Source organism: Mytilus californianus, unplaced genomic scaffold, assembly GCF_021869535.1.
Source record: "Mytilus californianus isolate M0D057914Y unplaced genomic scaffold, xbMytCali1.0.p SCAF_5, whole genome shotgun sequence".
Classification (NCBI taxonomy): domain Eukaryota; kingdom Metazoa; phylum Mollusca; class Bivalvia; order Mytilida; family Mytilidae; genus Mytilus; species Mytilus californianus.
The window spans coordinates 109,215,749-109,240,053 of record NW_026262701.1 but is presented as its reverse complement, the minus strand read 5'-3'; the positions used below and the strand labels follow the sequence as shown (position 1 = coordinate 109,240,053).

General features: G+C 31.3%; 2 protein-coding genes across 3 annotated transcripts in view; one reads left to right on the top strand and one right to left on the bottom strand.

Moving 5' to 3' along the window:
• Positions 1 to 5,192: 5,192 nt before the first annotated feature.
• Positions 5,193 to 18,610, top strand: LOC127700557 (uncharacterized). 2 transcript variants are annotated; one of them, XM_052204105.1, is made up of 9 exons: positions 5,193 to 5,321; positions 7,924 to 8,055; positions 8,290 to 8,335; positions 9,536 to 9,585; positions 11,032 to 11,059; positions 11,766 to 11,848; positions 12,745 to 12,781; positions 16,833 to 17,494; positions 17,740 to 18,610. In XM_052204105.1, exons 1-9 carry the CDS (start codon positions 5,261 to 5,263, stop codon positions 17,793 to 17,795), a joined length of 1,155 nt encoding a protein of 384 aa, XP_052060065.1. In that variant the 5' UTR covers positions 5,193 to 5,260; the 3' UTR covers positions 17,796 to 18,610. The 2 variants fall into 2 exon arrangements, with proteins under 2 accessions (XP_052060065.1, XP_052060066.1); XM_052204106.1 differs by lacking the exon at positions 5,193 to 5,321 and adding an exon at positions 7,193 to 7,284.
• Positions 18,611 to 20,058: 1,448 nt separating this feature from the next.
• The window catches only part of LOC127700551 (uncharacterized), a 33,228-nt gene continuing 28,981 nt past the window's right edge, over positions 20,059 to 24,305 (bottom strand). The window contains exons 10-12 of the mRNA XM_052204092.1: positions 23,591 to 24,167; positions 22,494 to 22,656; positions 20,059 to 20,449 (exon numbers count right to left, since the gene is read on the bottom strand). Coding sequence (XP_052060052.1) covers positions 20,308 to 20,449; positions 22,494 to 22,656; positions 23,591 to 24,167 — 882 coding nt within the window. The 3' untranslated portion in view covers positions 20,059 to 20,307. The remainder of the gene's footprint in view (positions 20,450 to 22,493; positions 22,657 to 23,590; positions 24,168 to 24,305) is intronic.

The following is a 24,305-nucleotide window of genomic DNA, read 5'->3' as shown; positions in this document are numbered from 1 at the left end:
ATTTATAATATAATTTCTTTTCATCTACACCGGGATATACTATCGACAAAATACACGTCAGTTCATGTTCAACGAAAATCATTTGCATCAATGATCATGAAGTAATCCCTTTATTATATTTTACACATCAGTATAAGCTTTACATATTACATTCTTGATTTGTATTAGAGTATTAACTAGATACTCTTACGGATGTTAAAAAGAAGTGTATTAGTCTATTACCTAGACACGTTCAGTGTGGGGTATATTTTGCTTTCTTTTTGACGTTTCAACAGATGGAATCTTTTAAAATCTGTCATATGAGAGTAGCAAATCGGACCAAGCTGTGTCGGATGGGCTGTTCGACTTTGGTATCTATTCCCAGAATTGCATTTTTGCACAGAATATTTTATTGAACACGAGTTTGAAATCTTGTGGTAAGCGGCAAGTTCGAGCGTTATGAAAACACATGAGCATGACTTTATCCCATTGTCCTAGCTTTTGTAATCAGTGGTATATGTATATATGTTTTTTTAATCAAGCTGTAGACAAAATTACTCATCAAAGATACCAATCTTTTAATTTTGTACGCCTGACGCGCGATTCGTCTACAAAAGTCTCAATAGTGACTTAGTGCGATTCCTTTTCGAGATGTCTAGAAATTTTGAGTTACTCAGGAAAACAATTTGTTCCTTAGTTTTGTCCTCTAAAAATGGTACAAGGAGAGTTTGATTGTTTACAAACTTTAGCAGTTTAAATCGCGTTTCAATTATTTTACTCAATCGCTACCTTATCCCATCGATGTCTTCATAGATCTATATCGCTTGGACTTTTTGACCTCTTTGAAAAGACATGGAATTGGTTTAGGGAACTAGAGAAGTTATACTTTTCTATCTCTTGATTGTTCCGCCTTCTGGACGGTGTTACACTACCTTTCAGTTTAACAAAGACATTATAAACACGACTTTGTTGTACCTTTCAGATCTTAGGTTATTAATACAAAGAAAAACTATCTGGATTTCATAAATTACGATCGACTAAAATGTACAGTTTTTTAAAGTTTCAACTGTTGTGTTTAAAATGCTTTATTTCTGTTATCTAATGAGATATAAAGACAGGTAAGATGTAAAGACAAATGTGAAAGTACAAGAAAGACAAGGCAACAAGCCTGTAAAAACACACTACTACTCTTATTACAATATAGTAAGGAAATATTAAAAAGGAGCCATATTTGGAGAAAACTTTAAATGTTTTTTTAAATTTCCTATTTTCATTATTAGCACTTTCACTTATTAAGCAAATAGTAGTTATTATTTCCACAAATAAACAAAACCCTGTCAAATTACGGAATAATGACTGATTCTATTTCCGTGCCAATTACCTTATAAGTTGAAAATAGGACAAAAAAACTATTTAACATGAACTGCCTGATACACGGTTTCATAGCATTTGTTATGGTCTTTATGATGAAATAAACACACATTTAGCTGACAATTCTAAATTTTAGAATAAGATGGTATAATTTCGTTTTCAATTGTCTTCTAAATACGGTCATTGGCAGTTTTGCAAAATCTTTTAGAACTTCTTCTTGGTATCTCTCCCTAAATCAAGTACTTCACTTATCTTAATATTTTGTTTTCAAATTACAAACTTAAAGCTATTTCAATACAATCAGTCAAAATTTAACTAGAACTAGACTGTTGTGCTTCCTAAAGAGGGGTTAATATTAATGATAAGATGAGTCGTGCATTACATAAATAATGCAATAGATGCATATGTTTGTTTTGGTAGATCACCCAATTTTGTCAATATAACGGGACTATAAACAACTGTCATAAAAGTGAGAGGTTTAGCTAGCTATAAAACAAGGTTTAACCAACCATTTTCATCGGAAAATACCTATACCAAGTTATGAACATGACGGTTGTTTTTCACTCGTTTAATTGGTTGATAACGTTTTATTTTGCCAGTTTTTACGGACTTCCCATTTTTGGATTTACCTTGGATTTCGGTATTCTTGTTTTTCTTTTTTATCAAGAGGAGTATGGTGTTAGTGGTTTGTGGGGTCTGTTGAAGTGCCCAGTTGTTAAACGATTCCTGTTTTCTTTTAGGCTGAAATACTTAGGTTGAATCCATTTCAAGTAAAATTAACCTTCGACGATTTATCGTACGCACCAAATTTATAAAGTGGTACTTTCTTTTTTTTTGGCTATTCAGTATAGGACCATTCGCTTTTGATGTATTTGGATACTAATTTTGGGTCCATAGCTGAAATAATGTACAGTGTTTGTCAGATAACTCACCATACAGTTTTTAAAAAGTTTCCATGAATTTAAAAGAGACACTTAAAACCAATCTCTTACTATTAGCAAACTTATACTTTCACCGTTGTGTGTTGTTGATGTAAATTCTACAGTAAGTATTACTTGACGTAAACCGTCATATGCATATATTGCATTATTTATGTTATGCACGACTCATCTAATCATTAATATTAACCTCTCTTTAGGAAGCAAAACAGTCTAGTTCAGGTTAATGTGACAATAATTGGGATCCAGAACTTTGTACACATACTTCACAGACATTCAACACAGCTGTCTAATCCAAACAAACATCCAAACAAACATACAAATAAATCTAACAAGGATGCCATCAAAAAAGATATTGTAGTTGCTAATAAATTTGACACAGACTCCAGCAAAAAATTTTGTAGTTGATAGTATATTAAGAAGGACGCCGATAAAAAAATGTTTTGTATTTGATAGGACATACCGTATATGGTATACAATTTCTCGTTAAAATACAAATCAAGTAAGAGATAAATACAATGGTAAACAAATTGGAAACACACATTAAAAAGGTTTTGCGTCCAAATCGCACCTCAGGTCTCACCTGTACCAGGAACGCACATGTTTGACGTTCAAACAAAGACAAACAATAACGAACAACATTGGCTTAGATATCTTGACTTGGTATAAATACACAATTTGGTAGGGTCAAACCAGTTTTCATGCACACAATATTAGATGGATTTGGAAAAACTGTTGCAAATGAACAAATAATCAAAAAAGTTAAAAAGGCAAAAAAAAAAAACTAAGTTGAAAAGCATTGAGGACCCAAAATTCCGACCGTGTTTGTCAAATAAGGCTCAGGTAATGTATTCCTGTGTAGAAAATCCGTAGTAATTTCGTAAGATTCATAGTTTTGTAAACAGATCATTTATACTTATGACCATATCAACGATAATTCATGTCAAAACAGAAGTGGTGACTACTAGGCTGGTAAAATCCTCGGGGAGGAAACCTCCACAAGCAGTGGCGTCGACCTAGTTGTTGTAAACAAGCTCATTACAGATACCAGGCTTTAAAAAGAGAGGCGAAAGATACCAAAGGGAAATTCACACTAATAAGTCGAAAATAAACTGACAATGCAATGGCTACAAAAGACAAAGACAATCAGACAAGTAACAGTACAGAAAACACAACGTAGAAAACTAAAGACTTAGCAACACGAACCCCACCAAAAACTGGGGTGATATCAGGACTCCGACAGGGTTAACAGATCCGGCTCCACATGCAACACCCCTAGACGCACGTTTCATCAGTGACGCTCGAAAAAAAAGTAAAAAAAGGCCGTACAAAGTTAAAGAGCATTGAGGATCCAATAATCCGAAAGATTTCGCCAAATACAGCCAAGGTAATCTTTTTCTGTGGTTGAAAAAATTTCGAAAAATTCAAAGTTTTGTAAACAGATAATTTAAAATTATTACCATATCAATGATAACTCATGTCAATACAGAAGTGCTGAATACTGGTCTGATGATACCCGCGGCGAGGAAACCTCCACAAGCAGTAGCATCGACCCATTTGTTGTAAATAAACTCATAAACTAAATGATGTCCATGTTGAACCATCGACTACCAATTTTGTTAATTACAAAAAAATAAAACGATTTTGATAAACGACTGTATCAATATATTCGAAGTATGTTTTGTCACCTGATCTATAGTGTAGAATAATTGTAGTTGCTTGAAATTTTGACAAATATTATTTCGAACAGCGGTATACTACTGTTGCCTTTATTTATGTAGTACAATAAATAATCTTTAAAAGATAAGCAAAGGTTAGTATAAGGTACCGGCTTAACAAGTGCTGTTTCTTTGGCAGGGTTATATGTACAAAGATATCTCTGTTTTTACCTCTCTGCTGTGGTACTTGCCAGAACGTATATAAATTTTTTTACCTTCACAGGGACGTTTGATTGTGTACACGCTATGATAAATGCGGTTGGCTTTGCTACTTTCTTAATGGCGAAATTTTATACGGAAATAACTGTGAAATATTTAACTAAACCATCTCTATTGATATTCGGTGTTATTAAACAGAAGTAGAGCCAAAAAGTCTTATAATCTCTACTCAAATTCACAGTTTCACAGCCCTATGTGTAAACAAACTTCAAGGTTTTAACAAAACTATATCATATTTCAGTACAGGTTACAAAATTGTAAACGCCTGAAGATACATGTAGATCAAAACCGATATTAAGACAGGTTATGTAGGTTTGGAGTATTTATCATATAGATAATAAAAATTCATCAAACATACCATACAAAAATATATTCCTGAACAAACACAAAATTCTGTCGGAAGTAACACTATATATTGTCTTTTGGGTTCACTTCAACTGCGATGCAATATTTTACAAAAAATGAAAATTTACATTTTTGTTCATAATGTCTTCAACGCCACCTATAGCGTTTTTTAATAAATGGAAATATTTATATTAAAATAAAATAAAGAATTAAGTAGTTTATATACATATACTCTTAAATATTCATTTTGCAGTGGGATTTGAAAATGTTTGAACCCTGTGAGTGAATAAAAAACAGAGCAAATCAGTCCTACCTGTTTCATATAAAATTGTTTTTACATTTTATCAATATTTCGTTTCTGAAATTATTGTATTTAAAACAAAAGACACCGTTGTAAATATTTTGAACAAAATATTTAGATATACTTATAGTTTAAAAAGTTTGATCGCAATGACAATATAAACACGCAATTACAAACAATGAATACAAATGACTACAAAATGTACATCTTTTGAACAATGGTGCGTTATATTTTGTACTTATTATTCTTCAAAGAACAATGCCTGATCTTCTTGGTCTGATAATTATTATTTATTATTTGCTTTACCATAATTTAGTTGATAATAACCTTAACTTCCCTGTTAACTTTCGACTTTCGATTCGGGATTTTTTTCGGAAGACATACATAAAATGACAACTATAAGTGTAAGAAATATCCTACTATTAGTTGGTATTATTTTCTGTATTCAAAGTAAGTAATAAAGCTATATACTATGCAGAATTTTAAAGATACAATTTTTAGAAAAAAAATATGTAGTAAAAGAGAGAAATGAATTATTTTCAGACGGCAATTTTATATTATTTGACGAATAAAAGTTCCTCGTGATAAAACATTAATTTATTTCAGTTTTCGGTTTCGGAATTCTTTTTGTCCAAGTGAAATAAAACGTAAAAAATAATACGAATATTAAAGAAAAAATAATATTAGAACAATAATAATCATAACAATACCAATACAAGTTACAATGTAAAGTGTGGTAATATGAAAGTGATGGAACATATGAAAATGACTTTGGTATAACGGTTAACTTACTGTTTAGGACTCGTATATGTGTGACGGTGCACGCACAGGACGAGATGATCACCCATTAGACGAACCTGGTCTTGCTCCGTTTGGGATTAAGCGATTCAATTGTTTCACTGACATATTCCCCGTTTTGTACCTGAACTTTTTATGAAAATACGGATATTGTTTTGATTGAAATGTGCTGTATTAATTTTTTGGAAATCATTTTAAATCAATAGATATATCTCCCTCATGCAAAGCTCTGATTCCTTGTCCGGATTTGGCTATACTTTAGATCCTTTTTGGTTTGATAAGCTCTTCAACGTTTGTATTAGGTTTTGAATTTGCAAATGTTTTGGCCTCCAGCATCAATGAAAATACATAAGTGCACATATAGTGCCTAGTGCAGTAAAATTGGTATCGTTTATGTTATTGAAATATAGTGCGAAGTAAAACCTAAAAATAAATTCAAGAAAATGTGAAATTTGAATACTTTATGGTTGTGGCCTGTTATTAATTGCCTGCATCAAGAGTTATTTCTCGAATCACTCTGAACAGAGCGTGATACAAAAATGCACTAAATTTGTTGGCTTATCTTGCAATGTTTTACAAAATTTCGAGATTTCCATTTACTATGACGGCTTTCAAAGATCACAACTGACAATTAGTCACCCTTGGCAACAGCATATTGTTAATTCTTCAATAATATGAAAACATTCGCATGTTTCACCTGGAATTATTCTTTTTATCAAACGTTAAGGGGCATTAAGGCGCTTTTTGGTGCCAAGAAATTACTTTTTGAGATCTTTTTCAAATCTAAACATAATGTATAAAAATGCATAACCATAATGTAAATCCTTTACATGAAAATGAAGGAAAATGCTGAAATCATGCAAAATCTTTTAAATTTGAGCTAGTACTTTGATTCCATTCTGAGGCAAACAAAAAACTTGAAAACATCTAATATTAACAGTAGTCTAGTCTGGGTTTCTGATACAATATTTTCAATTATATTCAAAGTGAAATCGAAAATTAGTTACCAGGACCCCCAAAAAAATCCCTTAGACAAATATGTTTAACAACTCGTGATGATTAGATATCGCTTGATATCATCTTTCACTATTTAATTTCAATAATTATAATAAACTCCCACGGCACATTTATTATCAAATTAAAATGCGTTATAGTATTTAATTATTCATTTTGCATTAAAGGAAATGTTTGACTGACAGAAATTATGTTCTCATTAGCTAAATATCACGTACTACACAGAAAGTTAATCACCCTGCTAAATTCAAAACCTCACGCAGTACTCTAGCCCTAGTTTCTAATTTGAAGGACAAGCATTTGATTTATATAACTAAAAAGTTCTTAAAATACTTGATTTATTATCCATTAAAATATTTCTTATGATTTCAAAAAACATCTGGTTTTTGACTCGACCAATGTTTGGTTGAACGACGTAAAATAAACACTTAAAGGAAAATGCGTCCTGATTTTTTTTAAATAACGATAAATACACACATTTATAAAAATTGTATAATTTGCAGTATCAAATGCAAGTGGAGATTTAAATAAAAATCTTCAAAATGGCTTAAATACACTAAGCAGTTTAAAGACTAGACTGTGATGTTTATGAATACAACATGTAAGTACAGTGTGATGACAAATATAATTTAACCTGGTCTTCTTATAATATATTACGTTGTAAAATTCATTAACTCAAAAGTGAGGGATAAATAAGTAATAATATAACATTTTGTTTCATATGAAAAAATTTATTTCCTTGTTTTTGAAATAATTCTTTCAATTTAATAGTTCCATGACTGAATTTTTCTGAAAAGAGAATATAATACAAGTCAATATAAGAAACACAATTACAGACTAAGAATACACTTTTAATGGTAGTATTAAAATATTTGCTACAATAAAAGCGCTGTTTACTTTGTTTTTTCTAGTTTGTGCAGCAGACACGATTTAATACACTGGACCCTTCCTTTTCTTTGTAGACAAGTGTTAAGCTAAGGGGTTACCATTTGATTTTTTGGGGAGGGGCGGGAGGATTTTGGAAAGAAATGGCCTGGCCTACTAGGAACTAAAAGAAAATCATTTGCTTAAGACAGTATGAAAATCAATATTCTGCACCACAAAACGCAGGAAATCAATTGTGTATAAATGTGGAAATAAATAAATAAGCCGACATAGCAAGAGGTTGAAATGAATATTCCACCCGCAAAAGTTCATAATAACTGTGATATGTAACCATTTATTACCTTTTTCTGTTTAGTTCAAACAGCGTCAGCACAATGCTCTCTTCAGACGTTGTGTATAGAAATGAAAATAGTGGTGATTGGTTGTGGTACTGTTGCTGTTGCTGCTATCATAGGCTTTGTTGTTCTTGCATGTAGAGGATCCAATCGTGAGTTTTCTTTATCATGGTTAAGATTTTAAAGTAGTGATTGAATTTTAGCCTGAAAGGATTATTTTGATATAAAACAATCTGAAATACGTTTACAGAAAATTCGTCACTTGTTAAGATATTGAATTATTTATCAGATATTTTCATAACGTAGTATTACTGTCTAAAATCTGACTGAAAAATAACTGAAAGAATTTCACTTTTTTTTTTGCACTAATTTTGTTTTTATTATAGGAAGAGAAACTCCGAAGAAGCAACAACCAAACGTTAGAAAGTCCAAGTACGTTATTTCTTTAAAATTTGGTGCCGCACATTAAATACTCTCCGAGTCACAGGTTTCCAATCCACTACGGTTTTTTTCTAAAAACATCGCAAATTCTAGCGAGGTAGAATTTTTGTAAAATGTAAAAATATTCGAAACACTATGGTTTTTCTACCCAAAGGCATAGATTGCCTCAGTCGTGTTTGACACAACTTTTAGGAATTTTTAGTTTTAAAGCTCCTCAACTTTATTTTTGATTTGGCCTTTCAACTGTTTTGAGCCGATCGCCACAATTGACGTTTTTGTAGACGAAACGCGCGTATCTGGCGAACCAAATTATAAATCTCCCCATTTAACGTGCATAGAAACCTCGCCTTTAGCCTATCTAGAACTATGTCGGAAAAGACAAACCTGCACAATTCATCTTCCAACTGGATGACCACCTGAATAGGAAAATAAAAGACGGTGCATAATTGAGACAGCAGGGTCAAAGCATGCTCGCTCTAGCTAAAAAGGAAGCTACAGCTGTTGGTGAATACTGTCTCTCAAGAAAAGAAAGAAATCATATAAAACACTTCCTATAGGTTTCATTAAGTCTAAATATAAAATTAAAATAAAATCGGCAGTACTTTTGAGAGGCCCGTAAGAATCTAAAATCGTTTTGAAAAAAGGGAGGGAAAAAGGTGTATTTATTTTATTTTATTTCATCTGATAAGTCAAGCCTTTTGCAAATGATATTTACAGTTTGTTATAATTTGGTTTGCAACACTATTGCCCCAAGTTAGGAAGTGTTGAGGGTTTCCCTCTTTATTAAAGATTAAGTTTTAACGAAAACATAACAATACAAAGTAGGGTGCAAAATGCAGTTTAACATTATTTTACGAGAAACAATACATTTACAGACAAGATGATGATAATGACTGTTAAAAGTGTTGAAATAGTTCAAGGAATTTATTACTTGGATTGTTAATTATGGCTTGGAGAGGGTAACAAAATTTTATTAATTTTTAAATTCTATCAAGTAAAGTTTCTGTTTAAGGACAGAAATGAACGCAGAGAATATGTCAAACAAGTCAGATGCGTTTAGCTTGGGATATGTAGAAGTTCTGTTTATAGGAAGTGAAGTGAAAATGTAAAAAAAAATTAAGACCTGCTTTCCTTTTTTTGGAGAATACATAATATATGGTATACCTGTACATGGTTTTTTTATTATTTCAGAATAAAAAGCGTTGTTGTCTACGATGAAATTGATGAACCAACAGTTAACGGTAATATACACTTTTATAGTATATTGTTTGAGGAATAAAATTATCTGGTATTCTTTTATTTGTTTTAACTATTTCAGTGCCCACAAAATATCATCGTTCAATATTAAGAATATTTCAAATAAAACCCCATTTTATGTGTTTGCATATTGCGTTTTATAACAAATACCTGTGATAATATCAAACTTGTAAAATTACACCTATTTCTTAAATAGTTGTTTCATGTCGACGAATAACTCATTATTTTAATAAACGACTACACATTACTTCAACAACATTAATCCCGTATAAAACGAATGAAAAATGAGACATCATAAGGAAAAAAAGTTATCGAGATGCCCGATCATAGAACATTCATACTAAAGGTAATAATGTTTTATATGATGGATCAGTTCAATGATCACATCAAAACTATGGACGGGAAAACAGTCAAATCATATATGTTATAATGGAGTGGGACCAGTGAAAATGTCAGTTACAATATCAGATAAACATACATGAAAAAACTTTTGAAACCAATCTTAATGCGCCTCAACAATTGTTTTTGGTATACCTTCATAAATACGCTCGTGACCAAAAGTATGGAAACCAAATCATTCTAGTGTGTAAGCTTCAAGTAAAAGCATAGTATATATCGTATTACCTGAAGCGGAGGAAGATGGTATAATATATATAATACTCTTAATATATATATTTATTACATCTTACATCGTTAATGGACAATTAAAAATTACAATCAATGACAATTGTATGATTGCAGTATGCCCTCGAAAAACTTTTCTCTTTTTAATAATTTATAATTGTCCATTAACGCCAACTTTTTAAAAGATGTTTAGATATGAAGCTGACCATCTCGTCTCTGTAGGATTAGTTACTGTCATACACGTGAAAGATTTAGCTAGCTTTAAAACCAGGTTTGATCCACCGTTTTCTACATAAGGAAATGCCTGTACCAAGTCAGGAATATGATAGTTGTTTTCCATTCATTTGATGTGTTTTAGCTTTTGGTTTTTCCATTTGATAAGGGACTTCCCGTTTTGAATTTTCCTTGGAGTTCGGTATTTTTGTTATTTTACTTTTTACTTCAAATACATTTAGATATTAGTACTCAGAAATAACTGATAATTTAAGCTTGATTGCAACGTCAGTTTACCGGAAACTTATTTTTAAGGGTTGTCAGAAGATTTTTCTTCTTGATTTTAAACAGTTTTTCATATGCCTTGCTTATTATGAAAAGAAAGATAAGGCGATTAAAATGGTGACATAATTTGTTATAGAATATTATTATATTTAAAAATGCTGTTGTGTAAAACGCCACTACAAATAAACTACCTATTTTAAAAGCTAACTTGATTCTACGTGCATGTGTGACATCATGTGTGAACTGAGTTCAAACATAAATTAAATCGTTCATATGAAACAGCACATTTGTTTTTATTTCTATTATAGAAAAACAAAAGAACAAGGAAGATAACAGGTAATCAAAAAAATTTAGGAAAGTTTTTTGTTTTTTGTTCGTTATTGCTGTTAATTGATGGTGTGTTCTGGTTTATCTCCGTCGGTCAATCCGTCCGTCTGTACGTAACACAATCAGTTGCATTGTTTCAAACACTACAAGTCGTTCTTACTTGATATATTGGACCAAGCTTCATCTGGATTTGCTATATTGTAAGACATGTTTGCTTCCTTCTGGACCCAAACATATATTTAAGATGTCAAATTTGCAAAGCTACTACAAGTTCATTTGTTAATATATGTGTTGTAAAAATAGTGAACGAACAATATTTCACAATTTAACTTTTTTTTTAGCTTTATATCATTTAGAAATGAAAAGAGTAATAAACCAAAATATATTTAATGTGAACATTAACATACAGCTTTTATAAAAAAAATATTAATATAATAATGAAAAAAGGAAATAAATAAGCAGTATTTTAATTGTCAACATTTTCTATGTAACTATATCTTAGTTTGAATTGAACAAGGTTTTTTTTTATCCTATAATTGAATTCTAAAAAAACCAAAATATTACATTCAGTATTTTTGTATTACACATGCAATTTCGTAAGCAACTTGTGTGATTTTTTTTAGAAAGTGTTCATCTAGTTATGCTGCTAAGGTGATTTTCATTTATTCATTATTTTAAACTTGTTTTCCAATCTAATATATTATAAATTTTTCAGGTATAGATATGAAGAAGTAGTTATCAAAAGAAATAGTGGCTTGAACTATGATGACCTCGTGCATAGACGACGTAAATCTAAAAGTAAGCTTGCCATGAATGATCTTTAATATGTGGCCGAAACGGCAACAGGAGTTGAAAGGCAATGCCCTTTTTTGCTAATGTTTCATTTAGAATGTTAAAATCATTAACATGAATTTTGTCTTGAAATCCATTCAGAACAAATTTGATTTGTATTGTATTTGAATGACTACGTATATATTACTTTTTCAAAAATAAAACAGTCAAATACATAATCTTGTACATTTTACCAATAGTAATTTTTTTTTATTAATAATCAAAGATCATTGGTTTGATAGTATCATTTGCACCTCGATAAAATGTTGAATTAATTGAATGAAATAAGTTTCATAAAAAAGAATGAAGACGGACGTAGATAAAACAATATTGCGTCTGAGGAAAGGAACAACTATTCTTTGTGTAATTAACCACTCTGAATCTAGAAAAATATTTTATACAAAGACATAATAAAAAACATATTTTTTATTGAAAACATATTTGCTATGTTTGGCTGGTATGATAATCAAACGACAATCGGCATTCTTGTGAGTAGCACGACGGATGCTACTAGTAGACCAGGAACTACTGATCCTTCCGAAACAACTGATTTTACGGATTTTGGCGGGTTCGGTGTTACTCAAATCCTTAGCTTTCTTTTAGCGTTTTATTCACCTTTTTTTATATCCTAATACCAGGGCGATTGTCCTTTTTTTTCTCCGTTTTTTTTTTTTTTTTTTTTTTAATTATGCACTGTTCATGAAGCAATGGTACTTTACCGAAAGGTTGACAGATCTGTTTAAGAAATCAATTCTATTAATTTTCACTCTCAATTACAGTAGGAGATCAGATTAACAGCACACTATTTTAACTTGTTTGAATAACAACTGTTTTTTTATCACTGCTATTTCTTTGTATTACAGTTCCAACACCAAAAGGGCTTTTCAAGAAAAAACGAAGGTAAGTCATTAATAGTATATTTCAGTTTCATTAAAGAAAAAATATAAAAAAGCAATGATATTTCAATGGTCTTTTTTACGATGGATTATTAAGGGGGAACACACACTAAAAACTGCAACGTAGAGTACTTTACGATTGGTTCGAAAAGAAAAACAAACATTCACAGGGACCAATTCAATAACCTGGAACCAGCTGTCATACTCCTGATAAAGGTATGGTCCTGAAAATGTGGTGCAGCCCGAAAAGGTTAACGGAAAATGCCTGTAGCAAGTCAGCAATATGACAGTTGTTTTTTATCAGTTCCGTTGGTTTCTCATGTTCAACGTTCGATTTTGTCAGGTTTTATGGACGTCCCCTCTACCTTGGAGTTCGTTATATTTGTTATACTTTTTTATACCCTAAACCTTCCACTGCGTGACAATAACTACAACTACTCCTATACGAATTTTATATAGTATTAAATTAATTCAAGTTCAATATTTGAACTTTTAAGATGAACAAATTACAGGTCAGCGTCGTCTGACAGTTTTAATTTACATTTTGAATAAATAGGTACTTGTAATTAAAAGGATTATGTCGTATATTTAGACCTGAATGCATGTTAAGTTAGTCTAAACTGATGCAAGATCAAATGCAGTGGCAGAAGCGTTTTTTGCTTCAAGTGTGAGATGTCACGTTGTGACATAAATAATTTTTTTTATAAAAAAAATATTTTCAAAACTATAGAAACTATGAGTACAAATCAATTCAATTAACTAAAATTGTTCCAGGGGCATACGTAAGATTTATTCACTCAGTATAAAGAAAAGAAAAATAGATCGTTTCTATATAGTTTTGCATACAACCTACACACTGCACACTCTGGATAGTATCTCGGTTGAAGTAAAATCAGTCTGGAAGCAAAGATATTTAACAAATATGAAATAACAATGAAGAAAGAAATACGAAAACGGCAATATCAGATCTGATATGTGCTGTTTACCTGTGCAATGAGTGTAACAGCGTTATGCATGGTTGGTTTTTTTAAATCCTATCCTCTAATGCAGATAATCCGCTATCAACATGGATTTACCAGGGATAAATTCCATATCATAATGTTGAAATGAATAAATACACGTAAAAATTTCCAAATCTAAGTACTAACTTCCATCTTTTTTCTTTTGGGGGCTTGTAGCTATGGATATCAGGTTCCCATACTCAATATATTAATCAAAACCCTTAAAATGTTTACCCTTTTAAATATTTTCGATAACAAGAAACGTATAGCCAGTCACAAGAGCCTTAACAGCATTTTTGGAGTAAAAAATATTAACTTTATCATATATTTTATTTCCATTTGACACGAAAAAAGAGAGGCGAAAGATACCAAAGGGACATTCAAACTCATTAGTCGAAAATAAACTGACAACGCCATGACTAAAAAAATAGAGCAACATAAAAACAACATTACACAAAACACGACATATAAAACTAAAGACTGAGCAACGCGAACCCCATCAAAAACTGGGGGTTATCTCAGATGCTCCGGAAGGGTAGGCAGATCACATTCGATGAATCATATCCGTTGTCATCTGTGAAACAGATATCCCATAACGGTCAACCAACTCGTGATGGTGTCCGTAAAATTAACCAAATGATAATTTCAACTTCACCACTTGGAACTCTTGGTTTGAAAGCTTTCTTGTAAGCAGCAACCCTCTATCAAGGAAATCATGATAGGAAATACAAAACATGGAATATCGTATCAACTGGTAGATATATACTCCGTATGCAGGTGCTGCTAGAATGTAGCTACATAGAAATTGAAATTTAACAATTGGGAAGTTGAAATCATCTCTTTTGTCGTAATGTTTTGGTTTAAACCGACCCTCATTGTCAATTTCTATTTGTAAGTCAACATATAAGGCAGAGTGAACTGTATCTGTTGTATCCCAAGTTCGATGGCATAGATGCGTTCAATTATTTAGTGAGAGAACACCATCTATATGATTCTATATAGCGGACATTGAAGTTAAAGGATACTGCTTAATTCTTTTCTTTCTTCCTAAGAAGTTCCAACGTAACAAATATGTTGTCAATCAAGAAATCTATTATCTTGATAATGTCAGTTTCAGAGAATTTTTTGTTTGAATCAGTGTGATTTTTTACAAAGTATGATTTATCACGAGAAAATGTGAGTTATTCTGACAGGTCATAAATGCAATTCAACATATAATTAAAATGGGATAAGTGTCTGTTGTATTAAATAGGTTTTAGTATAGATACAATATTATTAACAATGACTGCGATGGAAACCAAAAATCGCGGTATAATTTAGAATCACAATATTGCCATTCTTGTGTCACTTTCAGAAATATCACTATATTAAAAAAAAGGCGTTTTAACTCATATCATATTCATGATCGGTCTAAGAAGTCAGTGAGAATTTCAGATGGGAACCAAATTCATAATTTTAATTTACACATCTCCTGATTATCATATGTAAAATTTTGATCTAGATATATGAAGAGTAATAAAAAAAATACTAGAGGCTCTAAAGAGCCTATGTCGCTCACCTAGGTCTATGTGCATCTTCAACAATGGATACTCTACATCTTTTGTGGAATAGAATAGAATTCATGACAAAAATCTCAAAAATGTAAGTTTCTATCTATCTATTATAGTTTTGTAGATATTTGGCAAGAACACAAAAAATTAGTAAAAATCGTCATTAAAGAGCAATAACTCCAATAAGGGGTTATCAGACCATTTCAACTATGTTGACCTATTTGTAGAACTTATCTTGCTGATCATTTTCGCTAAATAAAGTTTCTCTCTATCTATCATAATTTTCAAGATAATAGACAAAAATTTAAAACGTTGGTAAAATTCGTCATTTAAGGGCAATAGCTCCTATAAAAAGACGTCTGAAGTAAAGGGACAATAGGTAGATCTCATCATTCAAAATATTTCTGCCCTGTCAGATTTTCTCTATTTATACTGGTTTAAAAGATAATAGACTAAACTTGCAATTTACCCCTATGTTCTATTTTTATCCATGTCGGGGATCTTGGTTGGCAGGCGGGGTCATCGATAACATTTTCTAAACTAGAAACCCTAATGATGATTGTGGCCAAGTTTGGTAACACTTGGATCAGTAGTTTCAGAGAAGATTTTTGTAAAAGTTAACGACCACGGACGCCAAGTGATGGGAAAAGCTAACTTGGCCCCTTGGGCCAGGTCACCTAAAACGAGACGAGAAAAAAGAAAGGAATAAGAAACAACACAAGTTCACCGATGTTCGAATCTCGTAAATCCTTTATAAATATACAAACCAAATGAAAACAACAGAGGAATCAGCAGGGTAAGAGTCTCTCTTTTCAGAGTATAACAATACGGAATGGTTACATAACAGTAACAATATCAAAGTGTAGTTTCCTATTTCGGAAGGTACGCATAAAACTCACCGTGCTCTTTTTCCGATTTGACCGTTGAAGTGTAATCTAGACGATACTGTTACAGTAATGTAAAACTATATGAAAGAGCCTAGTAATCTTAAAGTTAAAATTTATAACAGAATATTTATAGAATAACTAATCCAAGAATTCAAATATAGAATATATTCAATCAGTGACCGAAAAATTTATGAGTGCCCGTAGCGCATGAGCTCATTATCAGTATTGTTCGGTCATGATCACGAGTTGAATATTTTTGATACTATCATTTTAATTCTTGGATTAGTTTTTCTTTTTACTTCATTGACCACGGACTATATGATGGAAATAAAGTCGAAAATGAAGGGAACTATATCTTTTTTTACGCATTTTCAACAGTTTCAATGCAGCGTCATCGACAACATCTCAACTTCACCTATTGTTGTTTGACGCAAGAGGAGCGAAATTGTCCGATTATTTCACATGTGAAATTCTCGTGTTTTTTTTTTTGTTTTTTTTTTTGTTTTTTTTTTTTATTTCCCTGGTGAATCACGGTAATTCATTGCAACCAATGTAATGAATGGAATGTAACCTCATTTAATGCTTACATGTATATATTATTATGTTTTTAATTTAAGGGTGCAAGTCTTGAAGTCGGTAGTAACAGCCAAAGAAAATGTTTACTCTGTAAATATTCTTGAGAATGAACACGACAACGAAACAACATCAGACAACAGAGATGACGAAAAACAAGTTGTCATTGAGCTAGAACAGTTTGATGCAAAAAATAAAACACGAGACACCATTATTAGTGAAACAAATACCCAATGTTCTTTCGTAGAAAATGATCCAAGTGATAATGCCGTACAACCGAATGGAGATTGTTCAATAAGCAGCGAAATTGCAAGCACAGAGACATCGAGTTTAGATTCTTTAAAAATGCAAAAGCAGGAAAATAAATTTGATAAAATTGCAGACGAGAGTTATAAGCTTAATGGAAATCAAAATGGTAAAAATGACAGTTGCGAAACTGATGAATTGAATGAGACGGACTCTAAAACAAATACTGCACTCCGCGAGGAAAGAGAAGTTTTGACAAATCTAAAAATTCATTCAAGCGAAACATCAAACTATGACAATTCTTTTGAATTCATGAAAGATAGAATTCATCGGAAGCCGTTAAAAAAGGATAAGCCTAGTAACAGCACAAAAAATAATTTTACTGATAGTACACATAATCAGAGGAAAGCATTCACACAACAGGACAATGAAAATGAAAAGATCACTGATAAGAAAAAAGGTGTTTATACATTATTAATTGAAATAGACGGAACAAAAAAATACCTGTTAATTTAGGGCTTTTAACCTTCAATGAAATGTGCATAATCTTTTTTCATTAACTTCAGGTTTCGTGATATAACTGTAAAGTTGATATTTCCTCGTATTGAACTTAATGCTGATATTTTTATATTTTGTTATAATTTTTTAATGTTAGTCAAAGATTTTTTAATGACATTTTTGCAGCAATTTGACTATATTTTTCAGACATCATTGACCAAGTAGACGACCGAATAGAGTATGTAAATCTCAAGCTGAAATAATAACAATCCAGACCTCTAGAATAGTATAGTTTTACCAAAACTATGACATAGTAATAAGTTGTGATCAATGAATTTAATGCAGTCTTATTTTACCGTTTCCTCAATATACTAACTTACTATCGCAGCAACCAGCACGTACAAGACCAGAAGTATGGAGGAGTATACACAACATCATTGTCGTTTAAATATTAGACAGTCATTTAAGTCATCATACGTCATTTTAGTTTATATATTCCATTATAGACAACATTGCATTCAATACTGACATTTTAAAAGCTATTTTCCTTCTTTACTATTTGATTAAATGCTTGATGACCAGTTCACCAAAGAGGCTAAGCGTTTTCCATGCCATTATGAAAACATCTCGTGTAAACACCGTATTAGTCTCTTGAAATTCACAAAACATATTACTTAAGGAACGTAAAAATTTAACAAGGTAAAACAATAAGATATAGTTTGATATATATTCCTCGTAAAAATTTAGGTTACTGGGAGTGGTCATTAGAAACCTTTATGAGATATTCAATTACTCTGTTCAATATAGATTTATGAACGAAGTGATAGTTTCCCTTGTAAGTGTATGTGCCAGTAGAAGAATGCAAACATTTTACTGCTTTCTTAGAATATGTTTTCAATTTGGCAAACAATACGTTTATATGCAAAACATGTTAGCAAACCAACTGAAATAAACTACAATTCATCAAGGAACAAGGTATAGAAGTATGTCCAGTGGTGGAAATAGTTTTAGAACAAATATAATGCAGGATATGCAGGATATCTTACTAGAGAGAATAAATTGAAGATCAATACAGAAATATTTTGAATGAAGGTCATTCCAATCCGGTATTCTAATTGAGTGTTAATCTTACTTGGAGTTTTTTATATATCAAAATCATTTTTTCTAAAAGCATTTCGAATGGATTAGAGAACGAGGGTTGAGTGTGAATACTTTAAATATCTCCCATTTGTTTGGCCTCGGTCAAATGAGTATCTTAATTGTTTGTTTCTTTACCATTTGACTTTTACTTTTGCAGTATCTTCTTTATTAAAGCACATCTTACCTATTTATCATCACTGCTTTTAATAAAAGGAAATTCACTAATAGAATAGTGCATATACTTGAAAAACTTTCTCCAACAAAAAGTTCAAGAAAATAAAACTTTATAAATTTCGTGCGTCCGAAACGCTTTTCTGGATTTTACTTCATCGGGAACGATAAAACCTAAACATTTGAAAGCAAGAGATGTATAAAAACATGGAAACGTCAGAAACCATATGACCAAAAGACACACAGTAGAAAAAGCAAATTCATCTAAGATCATCTTTGCCTGATAGCTATAAAACCAGGTTTAATCCACCATTTTCTACATAAGGAAAACCATGTACTAAGTCAGGAAAATGACAGTTGTTTTCCATTCGTTTGATGTGTTTGAGCTTTTGATTTTGCTATTTGATTAGGGACTTTCTGATTTGAATTTTCCTCGAAGTTCGGTATTTTTGTTACTTTACTTTTTAAACCTTAGCTTCTAAATAATTTCTTAATTTATCTACGGGGAATTTTAGAAAAGACTAATATAAAATATGTCAGTATCGAAGCACTGACTACTGAGGTGATGTTACCATCGGGGACAAGCACCAATGCAGTAGTATCGACCTAGTTCTAGTAAATAAAATAAAGAATTTATAAATTTCGTGAGTCTAAGATAAACTTTTCCAGAGGGAGTTGGAACCTTAGTCTCATACTAAATTCATCAACTGGGAATTTACAACAAGTATGTTATAAATCATGTTTTACCGAACATTGACTACTGACTTGACGATACACACTGACACTGGCAGTCAATCAGCATCGATATCAACAAGGTTTTGAAAAAATTAAATAATGAAAAAACTCGCTTTTATGGATTGATCAAGAAATCGCAAAACACAAAGATTTGGAATATAATTATGTATAAGTACTTGTAAGACATGATACCTTTGACCAAGAGATACATACAAAAAATAGCCAAATCCATCATAGGTCAATTTTAGGCAGAGGGGGTTTGAATTTAAAAGCTCATGTTAATTTCTCATTTATCAACGAGGGATTTAAGAAAAATGTTAACCGGATATTTTTTGTGACAAGGACATACATTGTCCTAACACAAATTTTAATTGTTATAAAACTTTCAGTTTTAATTTCCCGCATTTTGTTTTCTTCTTTTTAAAGACATAATTACAGAACATGGCCTCGTAAGGAAACAAATATTCAATCAACACTGAAGAGTTTTGTAGATTTATTGACCTTCTGTTTTTCTCTGTTTATTGTTTAAAATAGATTACTTTCGTGACATGCATTTATTCATTTCTTTTCTTTTTAGTATTTGAGAAGGTGAAAAACTATATTCTTCCTGTTCAAACGCTCTTGATAAAGATTATTTGACAATCTGTTTTTGTACTTATTAAAATAACCTTGAAAATGTTTAATCTTATTCATTTCAATCTTTATTCAAATCGATGGCACTGATATTAGCTATGATTGCATGTCTCTCGGTTTCCAATGACTGTCTCCTTTATTTCCCATATAAGCATACCATTGTTGTTTATCAAACGGAAGTATTCTACTACAAATTTGACTTTCTGTTAAATTTGCACAAGAACATGTCAATCTCAACCTAAAAATAAAAACAGAAATAAAAAGAATATGAATCATAACAAGAGGCTCTCAAGAGCCTGAATCGCTCACCTGTAATTTTTTGCTTAAATCTTTCATCAATGATTATTTTTTTTTTCAATATATGTTAATGAGTGGCTTAAAAATGCCATTTAAATGTTCCTTGTATCTGTCATATTTTCTTCAAAAGCAAACAATGCATTTTACCCCTATGTTCCATTTTAGCCATAGTGGCTGTGTTTCTTGAAGTACAAGGAAATAAAATACAAAATTTATACTAGATACTCTGAAACTCATTCAGCCCAAGTTTGGCTGAAATTGATTAGCAGTTTCAAGGGAGAAGATTTTTAAAGAAGCAAACTAGATGAACAAATTGTGAAAAGTTGTCTTTAAAGGACAATAATTCCTTAAGGGGTCAATTGACAATTTTGGTCATATAAAAACTTATTTGTAGATCTTAATTTGCTGAACATTTTTGCTGTTTACATTTTATCTTTATTTATAATAATATTCAAGATAATAACCGAAAACTGCAAAACTTCCTTAAAATCATCAATTCAGGGGCAATAACCTAAAAATCAGATACCCGATATGGCTGATAATTTCAGGGCAGGTAGACCTTGACCTAATGAATCGTTAACTTCTTGTCTGATTTGCTCTAAATGCTTTAGTTTTTGAGATATAAGCCAAAAACTGCATTTTACCCTATGTTCTATTTTTAGCCATGGCGGCCATGTTTTCTGAGGAAACAAAAAATAAAACACAAACTTTATTTTCGATAATCTAAGAATCATTCAGCTTAAGTTTGGTTTAATTTGGTTTAGTAGTTTCAGAGGAGACGATTTTTTAAAGTAAGAAAACATGATAAACAAATTGTGTAAAATTATCCTTAAGGGGTCAATTGATAATATTGGTCATATAAACTTATTTGTAGATCTTACTTTGCTGAACATGTTTGCTGTTTACAGTTTATCTTTATCTATAACAATTTTCAAGATAATAACAAAAAACTGCAAAATTTCCTTAAAATTACTAATTTAGTGGCAGTAACCAAACAATGGGTTGTTAAATTCATCTGAAAATTTCAGGGCTGATAGAATTTAACCTAATGAACATTTTTACCCCCATGTCAGATTTGCTCTAAATGCTTTAGTTTTTGAGATATAAGCCAAAAACTGCATTTTACCCCTATGTTCCATTTCTAGCCATGGTGGCCATGTTTTTTGACGAAACAGAAAATAAAACACAAACTTTATTCTAGATACCCTAAGAATCATTCAGCTCAAGTTTGGTTTGAATTGGTTCTGTAGTTTCAGAGGAGAAGATTTTTGAAATAGTTTACGACGGACGCCAAGTGATGGCAAAAGCTCTAATTTCCTTTGGAAAGGTGAGCTATAAATGATTATCATATATTACGCTAACAATTCAGTAAGTAGTAAGTTGTACATGCAATAAGATAAGAAAGGGAAAAAAATTATTGACTTATTATTGTATTGTAGGATTATTGTCTAATGGTCTAATTGAAGTATTCCCCAGCTATGCTTGATGATATATATGAAAGAAAGATCAACGAGTCAACAAATTACCTTAATCGATAAAGTTTCAAATTTTTAAGTTATTTCTTTAACAAATTACAAAAACTATTCCAGACGCAGCTGTAACACTTGATTATTTTGGTTATTTCTAAAATCCAAGTTGTCTAGGAACTGGAATTTGCATTGTTTTATCAAATTCTATCATAGTATATTGATAATTCATGATTCAGAAAAGGCAACTATATGTGCTTTCCAATATTATTATACAATATCAGTTAATCAAATTTCAGAAATTTAGAAATTACGAGACATTTTTTTAAATTATGAAACTTTGACGTATAATTAACTAAGCTGGTATAATAAATATTATTCGGCTGTTGTCTGCTCTATGGTCGGGTTGTTGTCTCTTTAACACATTCCCCATTTCCATTCTCAATTTTATTAATAGATAATGACCTCGATACCATGTACTAAAATGATAGTAAGTCTATGCTTTAAAGATTAACGTACCTATAAACAGTCATCTGGCCCATATGCACATTGTACGGATTGTATGTCGTTTGACTTTCATACGTTCTGTCTTCATGGTCTTCATGTCCTCTTCCACTCTTTTTTAGGCATTCTTGTGTGATAACATGCTCATAAGCGTCATGATCCATACCATAATATTCACCTAAAATATATATCAACTATTTAAATCTAATATTATAATTATACAAGTTAGCATGATTTCATATTATTATGAATAAACAGTTGTTTTGTCTATCTAACCAGATGACAATGTTGTGCGCAGTGCAATTGGTATCATTTTCATTAGGGTCAGACTTTTGTTTAGAAAGTATAAATAAAAAACAAAGAATGTTGAATACTGTATTTTGGGAATATCAACTCCAATACTGGGGATGCAGAGTTGTAGCCGTATTGAATATTCAATTCCTTAAATAGAAAAACAATGGCATTTCTTTTTCGTTGCCCATTACTATAAGTATCAATATTCCCACTACAAAACAATCCAAGTATGAATTAATTATTTTTACAAAATATCACCAACTGAAAAGAGGTTGACACTTTCGTACCGATATATCCGCCATAATAGAATGCAAGTTCATTATTTGTATGGTACATGTCACTATTTTGATAGTTTTGAAATTTATATGGAAGGTGTTTGATTTTCACTTACTCCCAAATGGTCGATACCTCTGCCGGTGCACTACAAGTCCAAGGAAAATATCGCATTCCACTGTTCAGAACTTCGAATTGAGATTTTTCATTACAAAAAAATGTGTGTATCATTTGTAATTCTGATTAAAAGCCAGATTTGAACTTCTTCAAGCAAAGTCGGGTTTATAATCCTGGTACCTTTGATAACTATTTACCTGTTTTTGGTAAATTTTGTTTTGTTGTTCGAATATTTTTATCTATTTTTATTTTCTGTCACTTTCTGAAGTTTTAGCTATGAACGTTCGTAGTGAAAAACATAAAAATGCAATGTATAGTTTTTGAAATAGGTATCAGTAACATGCACATATATCACTCTTACATGTTATAATACAGGTTGGTGTACATTCTGTTTACAGCCAAATCAAAACCAAACCTTCGGTACTTACTTAATGGAGAAAACCTTTGTTTTTCTTGTGACAACTTTTTAGATATACATTCCTTGTCTTTCGGAAGTACCACGTGGGTATCCGCGGGAAAAAACCAGTATGTTCCAAATATAAATTCTATCGAATGATTAAAGTCGGGATGATTGACATGTAGAGTGGTAGGCGCCAATGTACCAGTCGACAAGAGCCTTTGCAGTCCTTCATTATCATGTGGACCCACATGTCTTCGTCTTCGGCCACGTTTGTAAAGTGTCTTTTTATCTTTAGAATATGTTTTACTATTTCTCCTCATATGTGGATGGTATGAATTCTTATTATTTCTATGTTTTCTATCAAATCCAGAATTTTGTTTTTTATATAAATCGTCATAAATATCACCGAAAGATGGATAACGATTGCCAAGAACGTCCCCATCTTCTTCGTAATCAGAGAAATCCCTAGGGTCATTGAAACTATCATATTTATATTGAAATCCTTCATTGTTGGATTTTCCCCTAGAATCGTCATTGCTGTCTGTTTGTAAAGGCGGTTGATAAACGTATTCTTTCTTTCCTTCATTTTTCAATCTGTTTATATCCTGAAAGCGAATATAAGATGTAACAAAATCTGTTGTTTGTTCTCAAGACTGGCTTAGAATCGACTTGCACATGGATATTTCTATATTGCATATAAAGATCTGACAATAAATGAGACAAACTAATTCGTTTCAAATAAT

Bases quoted from the DNA above. Each gene is read 5' to 3' on its own strand.
- LOC127700557 (XM_052204105.1), top strand. From the start codon at position 5,261: ATGACAACTATAAGTGTAAGAAATATCCTACTATTAGTTGGTATTATT. The intron at 11,060-11,765 runs GTAATCAAAAAA...TAAATTTTTCAG, and splicing joins AAGAACAAGGAAGATAACAG to GTATAGATATGAAGAAGTAG. The intron at 11,849-12,744 runs GTAAGCTTGCCA...TTTGTATTACAG, and splicing joins TAGACGACGTAAATCTAAAA to TTCCAACACCAAAAGGGCTT.